Genomic DNA, 25111 nt, shown 5'->3' with positions numbered 1-25111 from the left:
TACGCATATTCACGTACTTAAACACACTTTGAAATTAACTATTCCCACTCCAATTCAAGCATCCTTTCTTCTTAAAAGGCAGACTGACACTCCCCACAGTGTCAATTTAATGAAAATCCTTAAAAATAAAGACCTATCAAACATTTCAGTAAGAACATTAGTATTCTGCTTTTTTCACTTTAATTCTTTCATAAAGCAAGGTCTTCTGGAGTCAGTTATGAAAGAATTTAAGAAATGTCATGATACAACATAAATTATTGGGAGAGACATTAGAATAAGAATTATAAATTTCCAAACCAAATAGAGTGACTTATTACTATAAACACTCTCCTTTGATTTCTCATCGAATACAACAGTGAAGATGAGTGCAGTTTGTTCAGTAGCCTTCCAGTAGGTAAGAAGAAATGTCCAAGCCTGTTTGCTCCAACCCCATGTATGCATTCACCTTTAGTCAGCAGTGCTCAGGAACTCAAAAGCAACACACATCTTTCAGAATCACACCCTGAATCAGAAGCAGTCACTACAAGGAGAAGAAAGTCCAGGCAGCCATATGGCTTCTCAGACAGCAGGGCACAGTCCTGCTGGTCCATCTACTTGGAGGTGGAGTCAGCTTGGGAACAGGAAGGAGCTGTACTAAAGCACTATTCTGTCCTGCATCTCTCCCCTCTGCTCTTCAGCCCTTTCCTCCACTGCACAAAAGAAGAGCTTCCGTTCTCATCATACAGCAAAACGCAAGATTCCTCCCTCTCATCCCAAGAATTACAGAAGTAACTGCAGCCAGAACTATGCAAAAGAGGTGTTCCCCAACTACTTTTAAACTGCTCTTAAAAACAGGTTGGTAAAAAGCAGGCTCCCTCAGCAGGCAGAATGACACACCTACATGTAACTCAAATTCAACAGTTCTGGACGCAAGATAGACAGAAGTTTCTGGAAGGACTAATCATCCAATATATTTGTCTTCATCAGGTTATTCACCAGGACAGAACTACAGTATGTATTTATCCCTACCAAAGCAAATTATGTGAATTTTTTGACTGAACAGCAAGCATCTCTAACTGAATACTATTCTAACAGCATCCAAATTATCAATATTGTCTTTTCCAGTACAATCATACAATCAAAGTCAACAATAAATCTTTTTAAGCAGAGGATACTGAAAGAAACAGGAAAAAAATAGTTTAAAAGAGAAAAAAGAAATCAAAAGGGCTAATTTGTTTTCCCAAATCTGCTGGAGTTAACAAAAGAAAGACCTTGTCTCACCAAAAAGGAAAACTTCAAAAGGGAAAACAGTACTTATAGAAATGTAACACTGAGGTAGCAAAATATCAAGAGGCCCATATCATGTCCCCAAAAAGAGAAAGGTAGAATCAGTTTCCACAACACAGATATAATAAGAAAACCTCATCTTTGGTCCACTACAAACTTGCATGCTGGTATCAAGTTTACCTACCAGTCTGGTACTGTGTGCCAATCAGTGAATATTCCACCTGTACACTGAGCACCACATTCAATGAGATGACCTGCAAGACTGGGAAAATGGCATTAACGTAACTAAGCATAACGCAAAATCGATTTTCACAAACCCAGCTTTAAAATACAATGGAAACAGAGCTAAATAACAAAACACACTATTTTCCTCCACAAGTATCTAATACAATTATGAATTATACATTAAGCATAACAAGGGATCCAGAAAGATGAACAGAGTGCTTAAAGGACTAGCTTTCACAAGAAAAGTTTTCCTACAAAATATGAATACCTAGAAGATTACCTCACACCTAAAACCAAGTTTCCTTAGTCATTTCAAACCTTGATCTAAATTCAGTAACTTAGTAGTCTGCACTGTGTGTAACTAAATAGCCAAAGACCATATTTAAATTAAGACAGAGAATCTCATCTCCAATGTGAAGGATACAATGTATTATGATCATGTATTACTATTTTCAAGTTTTGATTGTGATAGTCCATAAATATTCAACAGAATTATGGGGAAAATCTTCATCTCTATCATCCCCAACTCAGTGGAGCCTGATTGAATTTCTCTCCACATTTTTCCATAGCAGAGGTTCAAGAACACTAACATTAGACTGTGCTCAGGCTACCTAAGTAATCACTCGTTCATGAGGACTTGGATTCAGATACAATGTTCAAATTAGATGGCATAATTCTACTCCTTGCTTGAATCAGATTCCTAACCTTAGAACTACAACAAGGATTTGTAAACCGGAGCACTGACAATGAGCTTCAACAAAACCATACCAGGATGCTGCCTTCTGAACAAACCTGCTTTTGTACATCTTTCAGATTAAGCCCTGCGATCTTCCCAACTATCAAGAGTGGCAGCGAAAAAGAAACCTAGGAATCAGTGGCCTGTACTGTAAGATATCTCTTGACACAAAATGAACAAGAGTTAAGCTATTCAACAAAATCTTTCAACCTCTTCTTCCTTATTTTAAGCTGGTTCCAGAAGGGAGTTTCTGTAATTTCAATTCCAAGTGAGAGTAGTAAGTGAGCTCTAAAAAAGAACACAAAACCTAACAAAAACATGAAAATAAATTAATGCAGTAATAATATGAAAATTCAGTATGTGCTGAAAAAGTTGCTATCTTGACATGATGATACAAAATAAAAATTTACCCAATTCCTTCTTATATCATTTACCTTCCTGCAGCTAGCAAGTCATAGTCATCCCTATTCCAGCCAAACTAGAACAAAAACACAAATATTTTAAATACATACACATTTCATACAGTACCAAAAAAAACTGCACACAGTATGCTCTTTGCTTTGAATAACAATGCAATGGATATAATTTAAGTCTAAGTAACAGTAATTGACAGGCACTGTACATGGATTTGAGTTCCTATACAGAAAATTCACAAAAACCCTCTGACACATTTCAGTTTTCCTCCTATTGATATACCCCAAAAAATTTAAACTTTGAAAGTCATACCCTCTTCAAAAAGCTGGAAGTGCAATATCCGTATTACTTAAAACCTGCACAACCTACAGGTTTAGAAGTATAGTACCTATCTTGTGTCACCTGAACAAACCTTTATGCATCTTCAACTTTTGAAAATTACCAGTTCCTGGAGTACAACCAGTCACCCTCAAAAACCGTAAGTACACTTTCTGTTTAACTGGAAATTTTAACTACAATCTTTTCCCTGAGTTCAACCTGCAAGCAATACAGCAATTGTTTCTTACTTAGCATTTTGCAGAAATCTTTTAAAACCTTTCCTAAATAAATTAGATAAGGTTTCTGTTATCTAGGACTAGGCAATACACACTGACAGTTGTTTTGAGAATATAAACAGCTATACATAAAACAAGTCATCATGGAAATTACAAACAGAAAATTAATTAGGCAATCTTTGACATGCACAAAGTCAAAAACAGTGTGATGCCTTACAAAGCATATCATTAACTAGACACATATACTCCTATTTTTTAAATATACACCAAAAGAAAGCTTCTCTATTTCACCACATGTGATCCTTCACAAAAATTAATGAAAGCCCATTAAAAATACTTCAGAAAAACTACATACTATGTAGAAATTCAATTTTTTGAATTTCAAGGAATTTCAGAAATGCTGCATTGAAACTTGACTACTTTAAATGAAACTGCTTACCCACTGAACAAAAAAGCCCAGTGTTTTAAACCACCTCACATGCTACCCTGCAACCAGAGCAAGCCCTACTATCGACACCTTGTGGTAAAGAAAAATATACCTGCACACCTAATTTTGCAGAAAGGCAAGGGAAAAAAAATCCCAAAACAAATGGTAAAAGTGAAATACTGGTGAAAGAAGCTAAGGCTTTCTAAACTTCACTAGGGCTTTTCACCTTAATGGTACACAAGTCAACAAGTATCCCTACTATCAATTTAGGAGAAGTAGAAGCTAACAACTTTTTATGCATGTAAGAAAAAAAAAATACAGATGTAGTTACTAAATTAAAAATAATGAACATTTTCATAAAGAACAAAAATTGTCTGACAATGAGTGCTGAATATTCACTCACATATACTCATTATCATTTGGATTAACTTGTACTTACAGAATGAATGAGTGGTCCTAATACAATCCCGCTGTCAACACATCTGCCTGTCACAACAATATCAGCTCCAAGGTCTAGAGCTCTGCTTATTGGTCTTGCACTAAACATGACAAAACACAGCAATAAGTACTTTCAGCTTTTAAAGCATAATTTTAAAAACAGTTCCATGACACATAGAGGTTAAAAAACGCTTAAAACTTGCCTAGGAAATCAATAAAATCTACTTTAACAACTTGTCGTTAGGTATGTATATAAAGAGTATTTTCAAGAGCAGTCATCGGGGCATTATTGTACCTAAATAATATAACTGAAACACTTCTCTTAACGACGATAGAAATTTTCTTGAACAAAGTTCAGAGGGACACTTCTATCATCAACTACAGAACTGAGTGTTTTTCAGAGATTCATTAACCATTTTATTTGCAGATGAGTGTATAAAGACGAACATCCTTTTCATGGAAAAAGCATGGTAACTTAGCCCTCCAATTTTAAACCTTCCACGTCAATTACCTACATGACTTAAGAACTTGCAATATTGTCCAACTCCAAGAACAGGATCACCAGGATCATCAACTGGAAGAGATGCATGTGACCATTGTCCAATTTCTCAGTCCTTCCCCTTTATTAGACCTGATCAACATTGATTCATCTGAAGTGGATGGTGGCAATGAAAATGACTTCACAAAGAGGTAGCTAGAACACCTCCATTCAGATATTTATGGAAGCCCTAAGTATCATAAAGCAGGGAAGGGAGATCTTTCAAAACAAATGACCATCCCAAAAAAAAACGGCTTCCAAAATTTCAAGAGTACAAAGCCTGACAGAGAGTCAAGCACAGCATAACGGAACCTCCTACGGCACTCTGACAACATCCCAGTACATCAATTCCTTGTTTGCCCTTCTCTAGAGACAACAGAGTAAACTGCTCCATACTGCAACAGAATACTCAGCATATGAAAAAGCATTTTTGCAATTGCTGTAACTGAACACTGTTTTAGCTTGAACTAAAACCTGATGATTCACAGATGGTGTATTGCTGAGGAGTCAACTTACAAGGTTATAACTAAAAAATTTGTAAGTTACAAACAAATTTTTTTTCTGGTTGCCTCAATAATTCAAAAGTGAACCTCATATACTAAGTGGTTCTAACTGTAAAGCAAAACAAATTCCTGTATTCAAGGTGTTAAATTTAGTTACACATAATAAATACAACTTGCTAAAATAACTCACCCAAGATACACATTCATGCTGTGAATGTTCTCTGGAAATCGTTTGCCACTCTCTAAATCAGTGATACCAGCTCCTTTTAAGTTCTCTTTCTGTTAGAAAGCAAGCAGAAAACCCTATCAATGAGTTGAAGTTTCTACTGCAAGCCTTTCATTAGTATCAAACAATAGATCCACTTCATATCACCCCTAAGCCAAGTATAATTATTAGAAGTATTAACAACACCGACCAGTTGAATGGCTAAAAGCCTTACATACACTTTTCACCACAACTTTTCCAGCATGCATAAAATTAAGGCAGTCTTTAAAGAATGTAATGTTCCTTCATATATGACCAACAACAATGAACTGGTGTATTTCCTAGGCTTTAAACGGCCTTTAATTGCTAGGACTAAATAAATCAAACCCTGCAAACAGAAATGTATGTGCCACATCTGCTGTAGTGTCATGGCCAGAGAACAAGGCTAATCCTGTAGCTTCATATGGTACTTAGAATAAGTTGTATTTCCAGAAAAGTAGGTGGGGGAGAGGGTGTGTTTATGACCATGAATTAGGCATTAGCTCAACAATCCACTGGATTAAGGGGACAGTGACTGCACAGACACAATGTCCATATAAACTGTAAATATTAATTTACAGGTAGGATCTGTCGTGTGAAAAAAAAACCAACACTTTCGCTCTGAACTAAATTGGTATTCTATGTTGAAAATTCAAATCCTCCAAACCACAAGAAACATTTACCATGATGAATGTATCAACAGTAGTAGAAGTTGTCTGTAGACCATAAAAGCTGCATCTTTATTGTTCCTGTAAGTTATTGTACTGACAACAGCATAGAAAATGTGTTTCAGATGAAACATGTCCATAAAAACCTCAAATAACAACCACTTTACTGCTGTACCAGTAATGAAATTCTGGCCCACAAACAGTAAAATAATTTCAGTAGGACTGAAGTTTCTCAAAAGGAAGTCCAAACACCACATATAACTTGCAAATGAACAATCTTACTTGACAATCTTGCACAACCAAGAGCATGCAAGGAGTAACAGACCCTAAGCAGACAGATAATTTTCCAAGTTACAGGCAGAGATTTAACCACAATGCAAACCTCTCCTCTCTTGACTACTATTATGTATAAACTCTTTTCCCAGTACCTTTTCAGGTACGGCCAACATTTTTGTAGCCGATTTCATAGATAAAGTGTAATTCTTTAAGTAAAAAAAAAAAAAAAAATCTCATGCATTTCATCTTTCAATTTTTATTTTTTTAATTTTTAAACTTCAATCCTCTCACTTAATATTACCTTACCAGCTGTAAACTAATTACTTAAAACCAGAAAACCAGCTATGTATAAACAAAGTAACATCAGGAAATGTCTGTAAACCACTAAAAAAAGCTAGAAGAGATAAAACATTTGAATGTATGGTACCTACACCATATTCAGAAGAATTAACATGCATTATTACCTAGTTTAGACAGAAGCAGTAACAGCATGCAATAGCTTCTCCTGATGAGCAGGCAGACCTTACAGCAGATTCACATTTTGCTTCAAAAAGCTAATTAGAAGATCCACAAGCTTATAAAATTCACCTCCACTACATACCAAACACTAGATTTGCCAAGAATTGTATTTATGCATTAAAAAAAACCCTAAAAGATAATCAACAACAATTCTGATAGTAGAAGACTACTGCAAAAAGAGACACAAAGTTCCTATGGGACAGTAAATGCCACCTTCATGCTATATAACTTGTGCTACTAACACTTAAAACAAAGTGAAATACCTCATTCATCAGATCATCTCCAGCAACAACAGCTATTTTCAGATCAATATCTGCTTTCTTTGCCACCTCCTGAAGGGCAGCTGCACAAGCAAGTGGATTAATTCCACCAGCATTACTGATGACACGAACACCTAATAGGAGAAACAAAACCAAGAAGGCAAATAAAGTTCAGCAGCATCAATAATCCTGTACTTCAATAAGTGTGCTGAAACACAAGCAATTTATCACCTTCACAAGGTAACAGACAATCAATCAAGCAAAATACAAAAAACACATTAAAATATAAACCACATTTGACCTGTGAAAGGATCAGAATAAGCCAATAGGAAATTGTTTACCTCAAAATGACTGCTATAGATACTTCTCATCTACCCTTTATGAATGGAAGGAGAAAGCGACCAGAAAGACACACATAATGAGGTAGACAGACAGCATCAAACATCTCAGACAGAAACAGCAGTAGACACTGTGAAGCTTTACTAATATAAACAAAAAAAAAAGTGAAAAGAAAGTCATACTGTAGAATTACGCGGGAAATTTGAAAAGCTTGAATTACCTTGAAAACATCTAGATCTCATATTTTTAAAAGGAACTCTAAAGCAAACTGCCATTCACAAATTAAAGCTATAGTAAGACATACATGGAAATATAGGTATATTTTTATAATTATAACAAACATCTTAAATCAACCCAATTTCACCATCAGACCTGTACCACACATCAATTACAATGAGATTTCTCATAGAATCCCAGAACGGTTTGGATTAAAAGGACCTTAGAGATCACCTAGCTCCAAGTCACCTGCCACAGGCAAGGCTATTCAGGGCTCCATCCATCCTGGCCTTGAACACTTCCAGGGACGAGGCATTCACAACTTCTCTCAACAATCTGTTCCAGTGCCTTGCCATCTTCACAATAAAGAATTTCTTCCTAGTATCCAATCTAAATCTACCCTCCCTTCATGTTATGGCCATTCCCCCTTCTTCTATCACTACACATCCTTGTAGAAGTCCAACTGTCTTGCAAGCCCCCTTTAGGTACTGGAAGGTTCTGTAAAGTCTTCCCAGAGCCTTCTCTTCTCCAGACTGAACAGCCCCAACTCTGTCATCATGCCGTCATAATCAGGTGTACTGCATTAACATACAAACTCGTGCAAGGAGTAGCATACCTTTCCTGTGAATATCATTTATATAGGGAGCCATGGCAGTGGAGACAAAATCCGGAGTGTAACCTAAAACCTGAAATAATTAAGAGCTGTAACCATCTCTTACGAGTATATCAACCCAACCCCTTTCTTTGGTCAACATAGAAAACAAGGAAGAACAGCTACCTCTCGAAACATTTGGGTAATACACTGGGCAATTACATGAACACTTTCAGTACATTAAGCTGAACACATGGAAATAAACACATGCGAATAAAAAGTATACTTAAGAAACCGTGTCCGCGCAACCAGATATGCCTTAAACACGTTTCGGGCGCGATGTGGGCTGAAGGAGAGCTCGGGAGGCCAGAAAGTACAGGAGCGCACGCGCCTCGGCCAAGCCCAGGACACTGGGCCCGGACACCGGCTCTACTTACGGGAGACCGGGCCTTGGCGGCCGTCAGCAGCGACATGGTGATCTCAGAGAGGTAATCGAAGACAAGGAAATCCAGCTTCCCTCCGTACAGCAGCTGCGGCACTGGCGGGGCAGACCAGAAGGCACCATCAGCAGGGGGTACCCCTACCCGCCCCTACCCCTGTGCTGGCCCGCCCCGCCCCGCCCCGGCGAGCGCCGGCAGCCCCGGCCCGGCCGGTTGCGCAACGGCGCTGTCAATGGCGCTGGGGCCGCCACCGCCCGCCGGGCTCGCCCGGCCCCCGTGCCCCGGCTCCCGCGCTCCGCCGGTCTCCCCGCCGTCCTCCGAACAGCCGCTGCCGCCTCACCGCCCACCTGCGGCCGCCGTGTCCCCCCAGAAGCCCGAGGCGCAGCCGACGCGCACCGTGGCGCCCGCCGGGGGCTCGCAGACCGCGCTGCTGCAACGGCTCCAGCGGGATGGGCGGGCGGCGGCCCCCAGGAGCCGCGGCCTCCGGAGCGCCAGCAGCGCGGCGCAGCTCATAGTCACGGCCGGCAGGAGCGCGGGCACCACCCCGGCAGCGACGGCCTAACGCAGGGCGGGGGAGGAGCTGGGGCCTGCGGAGGCGATTGGGAAAAGGGGCGGGAGAAAATTTATAAAGCCCGTGTGCACGGGGGAGGAGTTGTGTGGGCGCGCGTCTTTATAGCCGGTGTGTGCGTAGCTCCTGTTGGGAGTAGGGTAGTGGGGGTCCAGCTCGGGGCGTCTTTGGGGCTCTGCTCGAGCCCCACGCTGGACACGGGTCGGTAGCAGGGGTGCGAGGCTGTTGCATCGCCGAGGAGCTGCGGGCTTGGCGAGCGCACCCGTGTCGCCCCGAAGCGTGCTGCGGTGTGTCGGAGCAAACTTCGACAGTGAAAACCCAGTCATAACCCTGGGATAACGTCAGAAGCGTGTCAGGTTATGGGGGCTTTATAAAGCCTTTTTCTCCTCTCCTAAACACAAAATACGTTCATTAAAAAAATGTATGGGAGTGTGCATTTCTGTTTTGAGAGAAAGTGTTTCTCAGGTCCTGGACTGAATTTCTAGTCTGTGGACTCGAGGAAAGTGTCACCGAGCCAGCAAATTCCCTCAAACATAAGGAGGAACGATTTCCCAGTCCTGACGTCTAGGCTGGAGGGCTGTTTCTGGACATCTCCACAGAGGTCTAATGATGAGCACGTACTCCAGAGCAAATACTCTGTGTCACATAAACCGGCACTGTGCCTGAGCCCGAGCCTTACTCTGACATTTAACAGCTTGGCCTTCCTTAACAAGTACACTTCCATTCTGAGTGGGTTTGAATTACATCTTGCAAATGATACAATAATAAAATTGGGAGTCTCTAAAGGAGCAATGAAAAATAAAACGTTTGGTATAACACTGACAATGCTAAGTATGTGGTGAGAGGGGGTTTTACTGATGTAAATGTTATGAATGAGCACAAGGGGCCATATTCCGGTTCAATTTTAGAGAATTTATTAATTATAAAAGACAAAGGCAAATGTCAGCGCTGGGTGGCAGGGAGTCCGTGCTCCGAAAAACTGCCACACTTCTTCCTAGAGTTCGTCTCTCTTAAGTCCTCCAGTCTCCGGGTACGTGATAGGCCTTGCGCACGTTCTTCCGGTTGTTATGGTGTCTTCCGTCGTCTTTGCTGACCTCGCAGTACTCTTTGTTTCCCTGGGAATTACTGAGACGTCCGGTTATTGAGTCAAGCTTAAACAATCAGTAACCACCTACCTATCTGTTTACATAGTAACTAGACTGCATCGGGTTTCAAGGCTATCTATCTATCTATCTATCACAACGAACCAAAAAGGCCTTCAATCTCTCACATAAAAAGTAGCCATGTTGAAAATAAATAAGTACTTCTGGAAATTTTTTATAAGACTTCCAGTTAGGCTATTTTCAAATTGTGATTAGAAATAATGTAGTTGAGAGAAGGTAGGAAATAGTCATGCTGTGATCTTAGGCTTTGATTCTTTATTTAGTGAGGTACAATGTTTTCCTGTTGCAAAGAAGGGCTATAAAGCGCCATTCTATGTTCTCAGTGCCTGAGTGATGAACAATTCCTGTCCTAGTCTATTAAACAGGCAGAACCAAGGAGGTCATAAAGAAAATTTGGTTCCCTATACAGATTTCTATTAATACACTATGAAAAAATTTCATTATTATGTTGAAAATTCGCAGGTTTTGAGTCCCTATAAACTAGTAAAGATCCAAATAATCACAGTAGGGGAAAAAAACACGAGGTAATGTATGCATAGTTGACTCCAGAGAGTTTTGTCCTAAATATGTATTTATTGTAGCTCCTTAAAGTCAACTTTGAAGAATCAGAAGGAGCACTATCTGGTACAAAATATGTGGCTATCCGTATAGACATAAAGGCATGCTTTCTGTAAATAAAAGTTTCTTCCACGTATGTTTTGATACAGAATACATTGCAGTCAGATGCCAACATACTGCAGCGTGGCAGGAAACATGGCTAACGCTCTGCAAGTCATGCAATCCTCTCAAATCCTGGGGTGAAATTCAAGTGTAGTTTTCCTTGGCTGAGACACTATTACCAACTTGCTGCAGTCCTCCCTTCTGAACATCTGAACATCCTCCCTTATTGAACACATCCTGATAAACAGAATAATTGATTACCCATGGATGTAAGTAAAAGTTTCGCTGGAATGAGCTGGGTCACATTTCCACGTTGCAAAACTCGGTTTCTGGGCGTGGGAAGAGCTGGCTGCCGAGGCCAAGGGACCCAGAGGCCGGTAGGTGGCTGTGTTTCACTGCTGTCCACACGCTCCTTAACGGCAAAACAATCCCTGGCCCCAGAACAGCCACCTGCTCCCACCAGCATCCTTCTATGTATCTCTTTCTCTCCGGATAAACCAGGCTTTTTATCTATATTAAGAAATAAATATTCACATGCAGATGTGTGCGTTGGTGAAACAGTCTCGGAATCTAGAAGATTCTTTATTCTTTTAACTTCTCTCAAGTATTTTCATAGCATGGATTTTGACAGCCACTGCTCATGGTTCGGGGGAAGGACTCGATCTTGCTTTGTCAGAAACCATTTCAAGGTCCTTGTGGAACCTTAAATACAATTTTAGCAAATTTGTGTGTGGATGTTGACATTTGTGTGAGACAATATCCAAAATATATTTAATACTAAGACACACACATTATTCATCTCCTAAAAACACAAGGAAAGGATTTAGGATTGTTTTCATTATTTGCAATGGTACAGTGAAGTGATAAAGAGATCAAAGACTGTATTCCATTGGTTCCCACAGCAGATTTGTTTCTTACTCAATTTATACTGTCCCATAAATAAGTAGATTATTTAATAAGCTCATTGAGATTCCAGCAAAGTCATCCATTTTTTCTGGGAGAGTAATTTATTCACTACCTCTGTCCCCTCCATTTCACAAATTATTTTCTTAAAATAGACTGAATTTTCATTACCATCACCTGAGCAGTAATGATATACCATATCATCCTGAGCAGTAATGATTAGCTCAGAGCCCATTATTTCATTTCATACATGAGGTTAGGATTGTTTTAATGAACACACAGGCAAATTATATAGCGGTTCTTTTCCAGGAAGGCTTGCAAAGCAATGCTCTCTGATGGTCAAGTCTTAATTTTGAGACTTTTTGTGATGATTTAAGAGATTTTAGGAACAGTTTATTCCTCTTTGAGGACATCAGGTGAAGCCCAAAAGAAACTACAGTCAGTAGCAAGCCTGTGTGGAATTCATAGACAGGAGGTGCTAATAAAGACTTGACTGTATTTGTGACCAGTGTAGGGGATATGGGTCAACAATAAAAGCTGTCACAACTCACGTGATGGGAACTCATTGCTTAATGTAGCATTTTAAAGAATAAGCCAGAATTCCTCTCATAATTTGTGAGAAGAGAGCAGGGGAAAGAAAAATCTTCTGGCTTATGCCAGAGAAGGTAAAAGATAAAGAATACTTTTTCTTTTTCTTTTTTTCTGTTCATGATTTACATGTAGATAATCTGAGCTTCGCTTTCATTCAGTGACACTAAATACTTCTATTTACATTTAACTGGCTAGTGCTATTAATGTTTCAAACTTATGCCTGTGCTTCTCTTCCTGTAAACAGATTCATGCACCAGCATGGAGCACAGATAAAAGAACTGTGTATAAAAGAACTGTGATTGAGTTCATTCTTCTACTTCCATTGCATTCCTAATCCTGGAAGTCAGGGAGGACAACACAGAGTACATTTTTCCAAAACAAATACAGTTCCCATTATATTTCTAGGATTTTTCTGACAGTCAGGCTTCCTCTGATTGCTTAAAAAAGTACAAGCCAAGTATTTCACAGGCCAGGGGTTTATTGTGAAATGCATTATGTTTGTGCTATATTTCCCTTAATGTTATTGTCAATAAGTTCCTGTCCAAACCAGTAACATCTGCCTATATGTTTGATTATTGAAGTAGGCTCTGTTTAGTTTATTGAGGCTCTGTCCTCTCAACTAATTACAAAATACTTAGCAAATATTTGAATTTACAACTTATCTCATTCCCACAAATTAGTGCATCTCTCTGTTTAACAAATAACTTCACTGTTCTTGCCCTCAAGGTAAAGTATACACTGCAATCTCTCTTCTGTAGACAGTCTGAATACCAATCTTTTCTAAGTGAATCAACAGTTGAAAATGGTTGCTGTAGATCAGTAACGGCAGAGAATTTACTATGTTGCATCGAATACCCCTAAATAAGGCACAAACAACTCAAAGCTCAATAATGATGTTTCAATGAACATGGTTTAGGGCTTTATAGTATTTTAGTAGATTTTTAGAATTTTGAGTTATAACATCCTGTACTACAGGATGCAGTACAGAAAAACCTCAGCTATTACGAAACAACAGAAAGAGTTATCTTCTGAATCACCTTGACTTCATTCCTTTATATCACATTCCTTTTTTTTCAGGTATAAGATCACTCTTAACACGTTAAGATTTGAAAAAAGTTTAAATAAAATCTTTAATTTATGAAATTAAATAAGCAGAACTAGCTAAACAGAAACACTATAGGATTTTTCAAAAATAAGATAATAGCTCATTCAAGCCATCAAATATCTGGCTTATGAATATGCGGTGTCTTCAGAAGTATTATGATGATGAAGTGTCTTGATTTTTGGCCCTTTAATTTTATATATTTATTTAAATTTGTTTGTAGTAATAGTTTAAGTCAAAATAAGAACTATGTATTAAGGCAATAATCCTTGGTTATTCATTGCACAGAACAAAAGGTCTTTTATGCTATCAAAAGTGCTGACATGAACAGTCATGACAAGTTGCATCAATGTAACTTCCCTGTTTTGATTTAAGGAAATACATTAGCTTATAATTATTAAAGAATGCACTCTAAAGTGTGTATTCACAGTGTGGAGGCAGCAACACATACCATAATTTCTTTCCAAAATGAAAGGTTCTGGTTGACATGAAGTACATACATTTCATACTGTTCTTCAATCAGTTTTCAAAGAAACAACTATTTCCAGATAGTATTTGAGCTGAAGCACAGCAAGTACCTGTACTAGTGTCAAAAGTGTAAAGAAATTAAAGACTCTTGCTTGCACAGCAACTGATGTTTGTTGACTCATTCAGGAAGGGTGAGGAAGAAATGTTGCACAGAGTTGTAAATTGTATCCAATGTTGTAAATTGTTATACAAAATTGTTAATTGTTAATACAAAAATGTTGTAATTTACCTTTTGCCTGCATTTTGAAGTTTGAAAGAGAATGGTAAGTTATAAAACTTTTTTTTCATTATCACTTTAGTGCACTTGGCTTTCTCGTCCACCATCAGCATAACTTCACTATTAGAACAGCTTTTTAGTTGTCTCTATTTCTCATCCCAATTATCACTTACTTATTGATTGACCTGGCAAAGGGGTTTTTGCCCACTAATCTGTTTAGTAATGCAAGCAGGGTGATACATATTGGTGATGAATAGGAAAGCACAGTAGGGAATTTTTTTCAGCATTTACTATTCGGTATTTTTCAATATTTATTTTTAAATAGGAAAATTATCTTCTGGAGCATCTAAAAAATGCAAGTTCATGCTAAGCCCACTGAACACTTTCAGTTACGCAGTAATAAAAGCCCATTGGAAATCTGAAAACTCATCACTAAAGCATTTCTAAAATATTGTGGACTGATTTTTCAGGTAATATTCTTAAGGCAAGTAAGTATAAGCTTAAAACCAGATGATTTTCCAAGGCAGCTATAAGGATATTCTGATATTCAGGAACTAATTTACAGGCACAAACATTTCTTCTGGTTTGTTTCTCTGAGGAAGTGTTTTCTATGAATGATGGGAAGATGTTGGATAGTGTCCCAGTGGCTGATAAAAAATATTAATCAATATTGACTTGAAGAAAGCTCTTTTAAACAAATAATGATTCACCTTTACTCTCTCCTTAAAAATAAATTGCAGGAAAAGAGTACGTGAGTTTGAGAACTCTTCCATCTGTGCTACACATGTTGTTCCATATCTGTTACCAAACAGATCTGTTAGCAAACAGACTTACTGGAAAGAAAACACTGGCCAGAAAATGAACACAGCTAAATTAGGCTGGGCAATTCTGAGAGTACAATTAGGTCTCTAGAACACTTGTTTGGTAAGTGGGTCAGCTGTTTTTCAACCAGGATCCACCAAGACACAGTGGTATGTAAGGGAGGAAAAATACTACGTATTTATTCCACTAAGAATACGTATTGCTTTCAACTTAATTAAAAGTAGAAATAAGGTCTTTCTAAGTAATAAAAGGTGAAATAACAGAAGAAAAGAAGAAAGAAGCAAATATGTGAAATTATTAATTATTCATGACCATGTAATCAGTAAAACAAACAAAAATTTCCTGAGGTGTAAATATTTACATCTTCTGCTAAGAAGTACCTTAGTTTTAACCACAAATACAGCTAAGCAAAACTTATAATTGCAGTGTGCAAATATTTGGTAATCATTGAGGCAATGTTGAAAATTGACTCCTTCATGAATGTTAATATATACAGTGATAATTTTGTGTAACATAAGCATCTGACTGAAAATTCAGGTTTCCTGTTCGTAATCCATTTGTATTGATAATGATCCTTTCATTTTTCCCAACAATTAGACATTTATCTTGAATATCAAAACTCTATTTATACATTATTATTATTATTATTATTATTGTTATTATTATGTCATTATAGCCATTCTCATGCTTTAATTATAAAATCTTGGGGTTTTAAACTCAAGGTTAGCTAGGCTTTTACTACCAGAGTTCACTGTTATCATCTTCTCTGACTCCTGAAATTCTTGCCTAGGAATACAAGACAATGAGGTTTTTTTTGTTTTCTGCTACCATATAGTCTTATGACAGTTTCAAGCCTGTATGTACTATTTCTAGTGACAAAAGGGAAAGATATGTTCTTAATTCTGTCAGAGGATGAAGGATACCTGAATTGTGCTACATGGTTAACCTGTTGCATCATGAACAGTATGTGTCCATCTGTACTCTGAAGTGTACATCTGTGTTACAGCTGTTACTTAACAAAGTTCATACCAGCAACCTATTCATGCTATCTTGTCATGTCTAAGGAATCCTGCTGGTGCACAGCCTCTGGAATGGTATCTCTAGGACCCTGTGGACCCTTGTGTCATGAACTGCAAAGGAGAAGCAAAGCAAGCTCAGTGTATAAGTAGCAGTGACAAGGAGGTTCAGTGGTAATTTCCTCAGTCCATATAAACAGCACCAGTGAAGCAACAGTGGAAAACACAACAGCAGACAGACTTCTACCCAGTTCTATCTAATTTATTTTTAGGAAACAGAAATAACTCTGTAAAAGGAGGAACCATGTCCTGCTTGTATCAGTAAGGTCAACAAAAGCACATTCTGCACATGGCTCTTGAAGGTAATTAATACCAGATTTGGTAAGACAAACCTTTAGCATCAGTCATCCTTTGGAAAATACTTGGAAGCCTGGCAACTGACTCTATGGTTATCAGTACAGTTACTGGAAAGCTGACTCTCCCAGGAGCAATGCTTCAGCCTCATGTCACATCAGGTTCATTTTTAGCATCTGAAATGCCCACATTTCCTTCTGGCAATATGTGTGTGGATCTCTGAACACAATGGGAACCTTCTGTTTGTCCTGATTTGACCAGATTAAAAGCAGATATACAGGTCAGGAACTCTCCATGTTTTAGGGCATATTTATATCTAGTTTTCTAATAATCTGTTTCCTACAGAATGCTTTGTTCCATGATTTAAGTACCTATTAAGCCAAGCTGAAATATTGATCCTGCTGTTCAGAGATGAAGTCATTTGCCTGAAATCACAAAGCTTACCCCAGAAACAACAGATCTAGCAGTGAGCCCCAGTCTTGCCATTTTTTTCATCATGTGGTCAAACATGTAATAGAGTCAAAAGCCTCATTCAACCTTGTCTTATCACACATCATGCTGTACAGACACAAAATCAGGTTTCTCTGCAGAAGACATATTTTACGGACCAGGTCTAGGTCATAAGTGTGAAGATGTTAATGCTACAAATACAGATATCATTCAAAAGGACTTACTGAAGTAATTTGCTGAAACAAAGCCCATAGCAGAAGACGGGGGGGGGGGGGGGGGGGGCAGCTTGTCAGCACTCTTGTAGCAGTATTGAATAAGGCAACATTATTTCCCCAGCAAGGAAGCGATGACCAAAGTCATTGGAATGGACTCACTGTGTTGAAGGATAGGGAACATTTGTACTTTCATTGCCTGTAAGAAATACCACAGACTTCTTTTCCAGGTATGTCACTGTCCAATGACTTCATACTCTGAAGTATAAGACTCTGCCTCAGTTTTGTCATCCACAGAATAGCAAAAATGTTGCTGAGTCTCTTTGCAAAAGACATAAAGATCTATGGCAGGAAAGGTCTGCATAATCCCAAAATAGCATTTATTGTTAGGCAATTGATAGTTGGTACATATAATTCAGATTGCTACTGTGGCTTTTCCCTGTACTATTAGAGTGAATCTTCTGCCAGCCCCCATCAGGAAGTAATGTGTGAGTTTGATGATGCTTGTGACTAGGTGTAGCATCTCCACACTTGTCTCACCATCCTGCCTCCCGTGAGACCTGGTGGGAGCAGAGATAAAGTGACTAGAGTGCGAAGTGGGTTCTGAAAATGGGAGGAGTGTATGTGCAAATTCTGGGAATCCACCTCAAATCCCTACCCCACCTCTTCCCACCACCTCCCAGTGCCCGCCCCCAGCTTCGGTCTGCTGCCTTAAACTGCTGTCACCCCGTGCTAGGTTGAACAGTCTCGGCTGCTGACTGCACAACTACGCTGGGCAGCCCCCGGTGGGACAGACATGATGGGCCTGAGGTTGTGCAGCTGGACTCCCCTGGGGTCTCTCCTCTCCCTGCTTTTTTCTACCAGCATGGCGGTAAGTGAAGAGACAGCGTTTAGGAAATGTGTTAGTGCAGAAAGTGGTGTTGGAGAATATCCACTAAAAATGGTCCTCTTTCTTCTCTTCAGTACTTTGCTACCAGAGAAAACTGCTGCATACTGGATGACAGATTTGTAAGTACCTGAACAATTTTCTTTTATCTTAAGAATGTAAGTAAAGCTTTCCTATGCTGATTATTAACTAGCATTATCACTTGAACCTCATCAGTGTTTTGAGTACTTATTAAGTGTGCTTTGCTTAAACCTGTTATTTATTGATAGCAGTAAATAGCACATGGTGAAAGTGTACAGAAGGCTGCACTGTTGATGAAAGCACATATCCAGCAGATGCTACAATAATGGCATGCACTGTTTCCTTGCTATGTGTGCACACAGTGTGAAAGTAAACTGTCTAAAAATTCAAATCAAGCAAAGTCTGCTGCAAATGCCTGTCCTTTTTAATCCTTTATCATTTATGTCAGCAGTGTTGTAAAGTTCCTCTGCCCAAATATTCTGCTCTGCTTTCTTTGACCCTGAAACATTGCCGACTATTTATCTTTACTCCTTAGGGTAGCTTCTGCCCAACAACTTGTGGCATTGCAGATTTCCTTAATAAATACCATCCCGCTGTGGATAATGACCTGCAGGAAATTGAGAGAATTTTGCAACGGATTTCTAATGCTACAGTAACAGCAGACCATCTTATTCAACACATCCAAGGCCTCTATCCTTCAGACAAGCAGACATTACCAAGTGAGCATATAAAAATGAGTACATAACTGAAAAATATAATTTATGTGGTTTTCTTTTGTAAATTTGCCTAACTACAATTATTTCATATCTTTTCTGTTTTACAGATTCAATTGATGATTTCACTCAAAAGTCCAGGAAAATAATTGAAGAAATTATCAGATATGAAAACACTATATTGTCTCATGAAACTACTATACAGTAGGTATCTTCCACTTCTTTTATCAGTGATAATACAAATTGTTTTGTCAAGTGCCAAAAAGCCTCTCTCAGAAAGGTTTTTTGTGCTCTTATGGACAGTTCTTCCCACACTGCCATTAGTAGCTGCCTAGCAAGACACAGAAGGATCATAAGGATCTGATACTGAATTCTCTGTTCACCTGGATAAACCGTTAATTGTGCAAGAAGTGCAAGATAAGAATGTCATGAAGCCTGACAATATCTTTATTTGTTTCTCCTTCTGTGCCAGCTATCCCTATATGTTTTTTTCCATGACCTTTGGAGGTCATGAGTTTTTGCTGTAGAGTATGTGGAATGTTTGTGCAATCATTCACTCTGGCTAATTTTGCTGCATGTATCCATGAAAATCAGTTCAGTTACCTAGTTCTAAATCATAAGGAACTATAAACTCAGTGATAGTCTTTTATAAGTTGACATTGGAAATAACATTGAAAACATCATTAATGTTTCTAAATCTTAAGGATATGTTTTTTGACAGATCTCCACTTCTATGACATTATGTCAAAGATTATTTAGGCATTCTGACACTTACAGCAGTTTATTTAGAACACTTGTGTTTTAGAAATACATCCATAATTGAAGAGGTAATAATTGAAGTAAATTATCGATTACTTCAGGAGAGCAGAGTAAAACTTTCCATGCAGTTATATTCACATATTAATTACTGGTTAGAGTTTTGCTCATTAAAGTCGAGTTTTGTATATGGTTACATTTTGTATGAGGTTAAGCGTGTACCTTCCTATGTTGCCTGTCCTTAACTGTAAATACCAGTGCTGATAGAGGCACCCTGTTTTGCAGGGGTGCGTGTAGCAGCACATTAGATACGTGAGGCATGTATCCAGGGAAATAAATGTGTGTTACATGTTCTCCAACAGCAGATACAACAACCCATTTTTATGTCTCTCTGTCCAGACAGTTGACAGATACACATATAATGAATGGCAACAGGATCACAGAGCTGAAAGAGAAGATTGCCCAGCTTGAGTTACTCTGCCAGGAGCCATGCAAAGACAGGGCTGAAATTCAGGAGACAACTGGAAGAGGTGTGCAAAATGCTTCCTGTGTGGTGGAGGGTTAATTCAGCTAGAAGTGCTGCTGCTTGGCATGACAGCAATGATTTACATGTAATCTTATAGTGTAGTGGCCTAGGGCCTGGGGTCCAAGCCCTGGCTGCCTCCGATGTACCTAGATAGAGAGTTCAGCAAGGAGCAGCCTCTCCTGGTGTCTCAGGCAGGCTTCAGCCACAAGGTACCAATATGCAAGCAAGACCTGGATGGAGTTCAGGCAATCAGCTCTTATAGTGATTGCAGCTCAAAGTGATTTCTGCTTGCCTTGCAAGGTACCTCTGGCCTGCGCAGAGAAATGAGACCAGGAGTGCTGTGTAGAGGTTCCACAGGGTTCTTTATTCTGTGAAGGGGAGTCCAGGGACAGCAGCAATCTGCTGAACTGGGTAAAAGTAGGGCTTTTTATAGGGAAGGTATGGCTTGACAGAATGGTTTGGGGCTAAGGAAATATGACCAATAATGTTACAAGGAGATAAAGCGGGGTGCAAAGCGAGGAGAAGTCTCTTAGCCTAGTCACGGTGACTAAGCAATTATCTAGGGGATAGTTCTCCAAGGAGGCCCTGTGAGGGGCCTTGCTCCCTCCACATTATGGATCATAAATTTCTGCAAAGATATATAAAATGGCAAATTATAAAACCAGTCAGTGCAAGTTAGATGCTCTGCTGGCAAGGATTCTCATGGAACAGAATTCTTGTTTGGCCTTTTTTGCCAAAATACAATTGCCCTGAAATGTGTGCTAAACATGAGGGACATGACTAGAGTTTCCATGGACCTGGGACAACGAGAAGATAACTCATTATCACATTTCTACTAGGCCACGTTGAAAAAAATTGTATTATTCCATTAGGTCCAGAAGTGTCTTTCTTTGTCGCTGTAGAAATTAATGGAATGACTGTTTTACACTGCTTAAAGTTTACGTGAGACTAAATTCATATTCACCTTACACAAGTCCTGTGACCCTCAGTAGGATATTTATGGCACTGACATGGAAGTATCTGGACTAAATAGCTAACTTTGCAACAATGATATTTAGATAAATTGCATTTCTTGTACTAAGAAAGTTAAAATATAAAATAAATGTTAGGATAGAATTGTAGTTATATTGAAAATGATCTTTGCTTCAGATTGTCAAGACATTGCAAATAAAGGTGCAAGGAAAAGTGGTCTGTACTTTATCAAGCCTCAAAGAGCCAAGCAGTCATTCCTAGTCTACTGTGAGATTGACTCGTATGGCAACGGCTGGACAGTACTACAAAGGGTATGCCACTTATATATTATTGCTATAAACATACTTGTTGCATCAGCACTGTTTTTATTTACCTACATACAATACATACCTTTTTGACTGAGTTTGTTTGTTTGTTTGTTTGTTTGTTTGTTTTTGGTGTTCTTGGTTTCTTTTCCCAGAGACTGGATGGAAGTGAAGACTTCAGTAAAAATTGGGTTCAGTACAAGGAAGGATTTGGACATCTGTCTCCAGATGACACCACTGAGTTCTGGCTGGGCAATGAAAAGATGCATTTAATAACTACACAATCAACTCTGCCATACACCTTACGAATAGAGCTGGAGGACTGGAGCGGCAAAAAAAGGTTTGTGATGCTTCTGAAAATAACAGCTTAAAACCTACTGCTCTCATTGCTGCATCAGTTTGTACTGATAAAAGTTTGCTCCTAAAAAATTATAAACCCTTAGGCCAGCTAATGTGTGCATGGAACTCCTTTGGCTCCTGAACTTACAGCTGTGACAGCAGTCACTGGGTGTGACTTCTTGCCAGGCACATGTGCCTGTCAGAAGGCCACATGCTGTCAGCATTCATTTATTAGGCAGAAGGAATCTGTTTCTTCTTTTCAAGTTTCTTTGTTTTATGTGTCTTATGGACTAAATTATCATTATGGGTCCCTTCTGTTCTGTTCTATTCTTTTTTATTTCTATTTCTATCATGACCCTGGGAGACTTTATATATGTGTATATATATAATATATACATATACACACACACACATATATGTGTGTGTATATATATATATATATATATATATATATATATATACACGTGTGTGTGTGTGTGTGTGTGTGTGTGTGTGTGTGTTGATAATGTAGATATTCCGTACATCACTGAAGACTAGTAGTCAGAAAATATGTCTGGTACTGGAGCACAAAAGTTGATTGGATGTGTGTCACTGAACTGAGGCCCAGTCATATAAAAACAATTCCTTTTAAAATGCAAGTATGCAATAAATGCCTTTTCTGCAGTTTTAACATGGATGTATTTTTCATTTGTGCATATGCTGGGAATGCAGCATGCACCTATTCAGCATTGCTCTCTGTTCACAGCACTGCTGACTATGCTGTATTCAGAGTGGGAAGTGAAGAAGACAAGTATCGACTGACTTACGCCTACTTCATTGGGGGTGAAGCCGGGGATGCCTTTGATGGATACGATTTTGGAGATGACCCAAGTGATAAATCCTACACCTACCACAATGGCATGCGGTTCAGTACCCATGACAATGACAATGATAACTATGAAGGCAACTGTGCTGAGCAAGATGGATCTGGGTGGTGGATGAATAGATGCCATGCTGGCCACCTCAATGGCAAATATTATATAGGTAAGGTGTCTTCTAACTCCTTATAATCCAGGACACCACATTTCAATGACAACGGAAAATGAGTCACAATTATAGAGTACACATTGCCTTCTGGATTTTCCAAAGCTGGCATAGCCCATTCTTTGCAATAATTGTTAACACCAGTAGTAGGAATTTATGACTGCTCTCCATTCCAAAGTGGGAGAATCAATCCTGAGAGAAACAAAATAGGGGAAGAAAGATGGTGAACAGGGTCTGTTTGGACACTCAGGGATTCCATGGAGGTGTCAGGACCAGAAAAATGTATGGGCACAGTAACTATTTTGGAGAGCAACCAAATGTTTTGCTCCAATTGGTGTTTCTTAGGTGGCGTGTACACATCAGAAGATGCTGGTCCATCTGGATTTGACAATGGCATTATCTGGGCAACCTGGCGTGACCGGTGGTACTCCATGAAGAAATCTGCAATGAAAATCATCCCATTCAACAGACTCTCAGTAGATGGACAGCAGCACAACTTAGGCAATGTCAAACAGGTTCGACCAAAGGGCTGAGGAGATACTTAAAATGAACACAGAATATTGTAAGAATTTCAAACACTGAGCATGGACAGCTGAAGTTAACTCCACTGCATATTAGAGAAGTTGGCTTTGTTTACCATTTTGTCACAGAAGTATTAGTACTTTGATTTTAGTGCGCATGCTACATTACAGTTTCTTTTAATGGATAGATAGTTGGATAGTCTTTAATAGTCCCTTGCCTTTGTGTATTTTAAATGCTGCATTTTTAATTCCAAACTAATATAACTACATGTGAACACTATCAACATGTCATCATAGTTTCATGTACTTCTTTCATTAGAAGAACATTAATATAAGCTTTTTTTTTTTTTTTTTTTTTCTGTTTTAGGTTGGAGATGCATAAAGGAAGACCAGTCTGAACAGGAAAAGCAAATGTTTTCTGTCTTAGACACTGAACTTAGGAAACATTACACAGTTCAGTTTTGACTATAAAACAGCATTGACTGTAAGATACCCAAACCTCTTCCCTGAGCAGTGCTTACCTCTGTAGATGGTTATTTTTTCTGTATACATTCTCAATACATTTTTGATTATTACAAAATACGTCTGAGCTTGTTATCTGTGGTCCACAGCTGGCCAAACAAGACAAAGAAGACTTTTTATAGTTGGATCAAGCCTATTTGATTCAGGCATTCCTGAATTTCACACCAGCAGTTTCTGCTCTTTGTTAAGAGGCATGTGTTCAACCTATTTCTTCGTAAATGTGACTAATATCCATAAGTTTTCAAGTTTTCTAATAAAGTTGTTTGGTGACATAGATCAAAGTACATAGCAACTTGAAAGTAGCCTATTTTACTGCTGAAGACTATTTAACTTAGCTTGCCACAAAATAATAAATACATTTTCAGTTGGGATGTTCTAGGTAGTATCAGTGACCAAGAACAGGTACTTTACTCCAGACCATACATATTAACAAGTTTCTCAAATTTTACTCGGAATAAGTTTCATTTGTTAAATGACACATAGTAGTACACTGTACAGCTATTATTCCCACACACCCCTCTATTTTTTCATCAATATTTAAAAATTACTTCAATGTATTCAGTGCCATGCAACCAAAAAATGTTAAAAATTGCAGCAGAAATTAATTGCATTTAAGTTGAATTTTCTTTTTCTTGATTTGATAATAATTTCCCATATGACCCATATAAGGAAATCCACAGCACAGATCATGACCAGCAAAGAGTTTGCAATGCTGTCTGAATGTACCTCCTCAAAATCTGATGCGTGCATTTGAGGGGTGTGTAAGCAAACCCCTCAGGTGTGTAATGTTTGTGGATAAATTTCTCAATGAAAGATACACTCAGAGCTAGGAATTATCGCTGTCTCAAGGTGATGCATTAAGTGAAATAGGAAGTGTATCCTGGTCTTTATTTTTAGCTACTTATGAAAGACCAGAACGTTGCCTGGTATCTCTAAATAGCACATTCAAGTGCTTTATTTTAGAGAAAGGAGGACAGTGCAGTGATAAAAGAGACCTTACAGTCAGTTCATGCTGCCTCAACAGTTTTCCAGTTTTGATGCCAGATGTCTCATGAGGCTGGTGCTGAGTATCTTCCCTGGATCTGAGTCTCCATAGCATGATAAACTGCCTACTCCCTCTCATTTTCACTAAAATTTTGGAATTGTTGAATCTTTACTCTTGGGCCAAAATCTAAGAGGAACACAGTTTTCTCAGAAGAGAAGAAGGCATAATTACCTCGGGTCAGATGAGGTTAACAACAACTTGAGAGGAGGAATGACTCCTCCACACCACTGAACTGGTATGT

At 38.7% G+C, this 25111-nt stretch overlaps 2 protein-coding genes across 3 annotated transcripts in view; one reads left to right on the top strand and one right to left on the bottom strand.

Moving 5' to 3' along the window:
- The window catches only part of LOC134044419 (uncharacterized), a 59702-nt gene extending 50534 nt beyond the window's left edge, over positions 1 to 9168 (bottom strand). Inside the window, exons 1-8 of the mRNA XM_062493645.1 lie at positions 9003 to 9168; positions 8653 to 8753; positions 8240 to 8309; positions 7072 to 7202; positions 5292 to 5380; positions 4062 to 4161; positions 2662 to 2705; positions 1451 to 1528 (exon numbers count right to left, since the gene is read on the bottom strand). Of these exons, the coding sequence (XP_062349629.1) occupies positions 1451 to 1528; positions 2662 to 2705; positions 4062 to 4161; positions 5292 to 5380; positions 7072 to 7202; positions 8240 to 8309; positions 8653 to 8753; positions 9003 to 9168 (779 nt within the window). The remainder of the gene's footprint in view (positions 1 to 1450; positions 1529 to 2661; positions 2706 to 4061; positions 4162 to 5291; positions 5381 to 7071; positions 7203 to 8239; positions 8310 to 8652; positions 8754 to 9002) is intronic.
- An 8869-nt stretch (positions 9169 to 18037) lies between these two features.
- FGG (fibrinogen gamma chain) lies at positions 18038 to 23921 on the top strand. 2 transcript variants are annotated; one of them, XM_062493706.1, is made up of 10 exons: positions 18038 to 18112; positions 18205 to 18249; positions 18684 to 18867; positions 18972 to 19065; positions 20017 to 20147; positions 21293 to 21426; positions 21576 to 21760; positions 22505 to 22782; positions 23128 to 23297; positions 23671 to 23921. In XM_062493706.1, the coding sequence occupies exons 1-10, from the start codon at positions 18038 to 18040 to the stop codon at positions 23683 to 23685; spliced, it is 1311 nt and encodes a 436-aa protein (XP_062349690.1). In that variant the 3' UTR covers positions 23686 to 23921. The 2 variants fall into 2 exon arrangements, with proteins under 2 accessions (XP_062349690.1, XP_062349689.1); XM_062493705.1 differs by having other exon boundaries at positions 23128 to 23921.
- The last annotated feature ends 1190 nt before the right edge of the window (positions 23922 to 25111 follow it).

The sequence above is a fragment of the Cinclus cinclus genome, chromosome 5 (assembly GCF_963662255.1).
Source record: "Cinclus cinclus chromosome 5, bCinCin1.1, whole genome shotgun sequence".
Taxonomy (NCBI): Eukaryota; Metazoa; Chordata; class Aves; order Passeriformes; family Cinclidae; genus Cinclus; species Cinclus cinclus.
This window is presented reverse-complemented; position numbering and strand designations above follow the sequence as displayed.

Excerpts from the sequence above, each read along its gene's own strand:
- FGG (XM_062493705.1), top strand. The coding sequence starts at position 18,038 with ATGATGGGCCTGAGGTTGTGCAGCTGGACTCCCCTGGGGTCTCTCCTC. Across the intron at positions 20,148-21,292 it reads TCAGGAGACAACTGGAAGAG|ATTGTCAAGACATTGCAAAT; the intron begins GTGTGCAAAATG and ends TCTTTGCTTCAG. Across the intron at positions 21,761-22,504 it reads GACTGGAGCGGCAAAAAAAG|CACTGCTGACTATGCTGTAT; the intron begins GTTTGTGATGCT and ends CTCTGTTCACAG.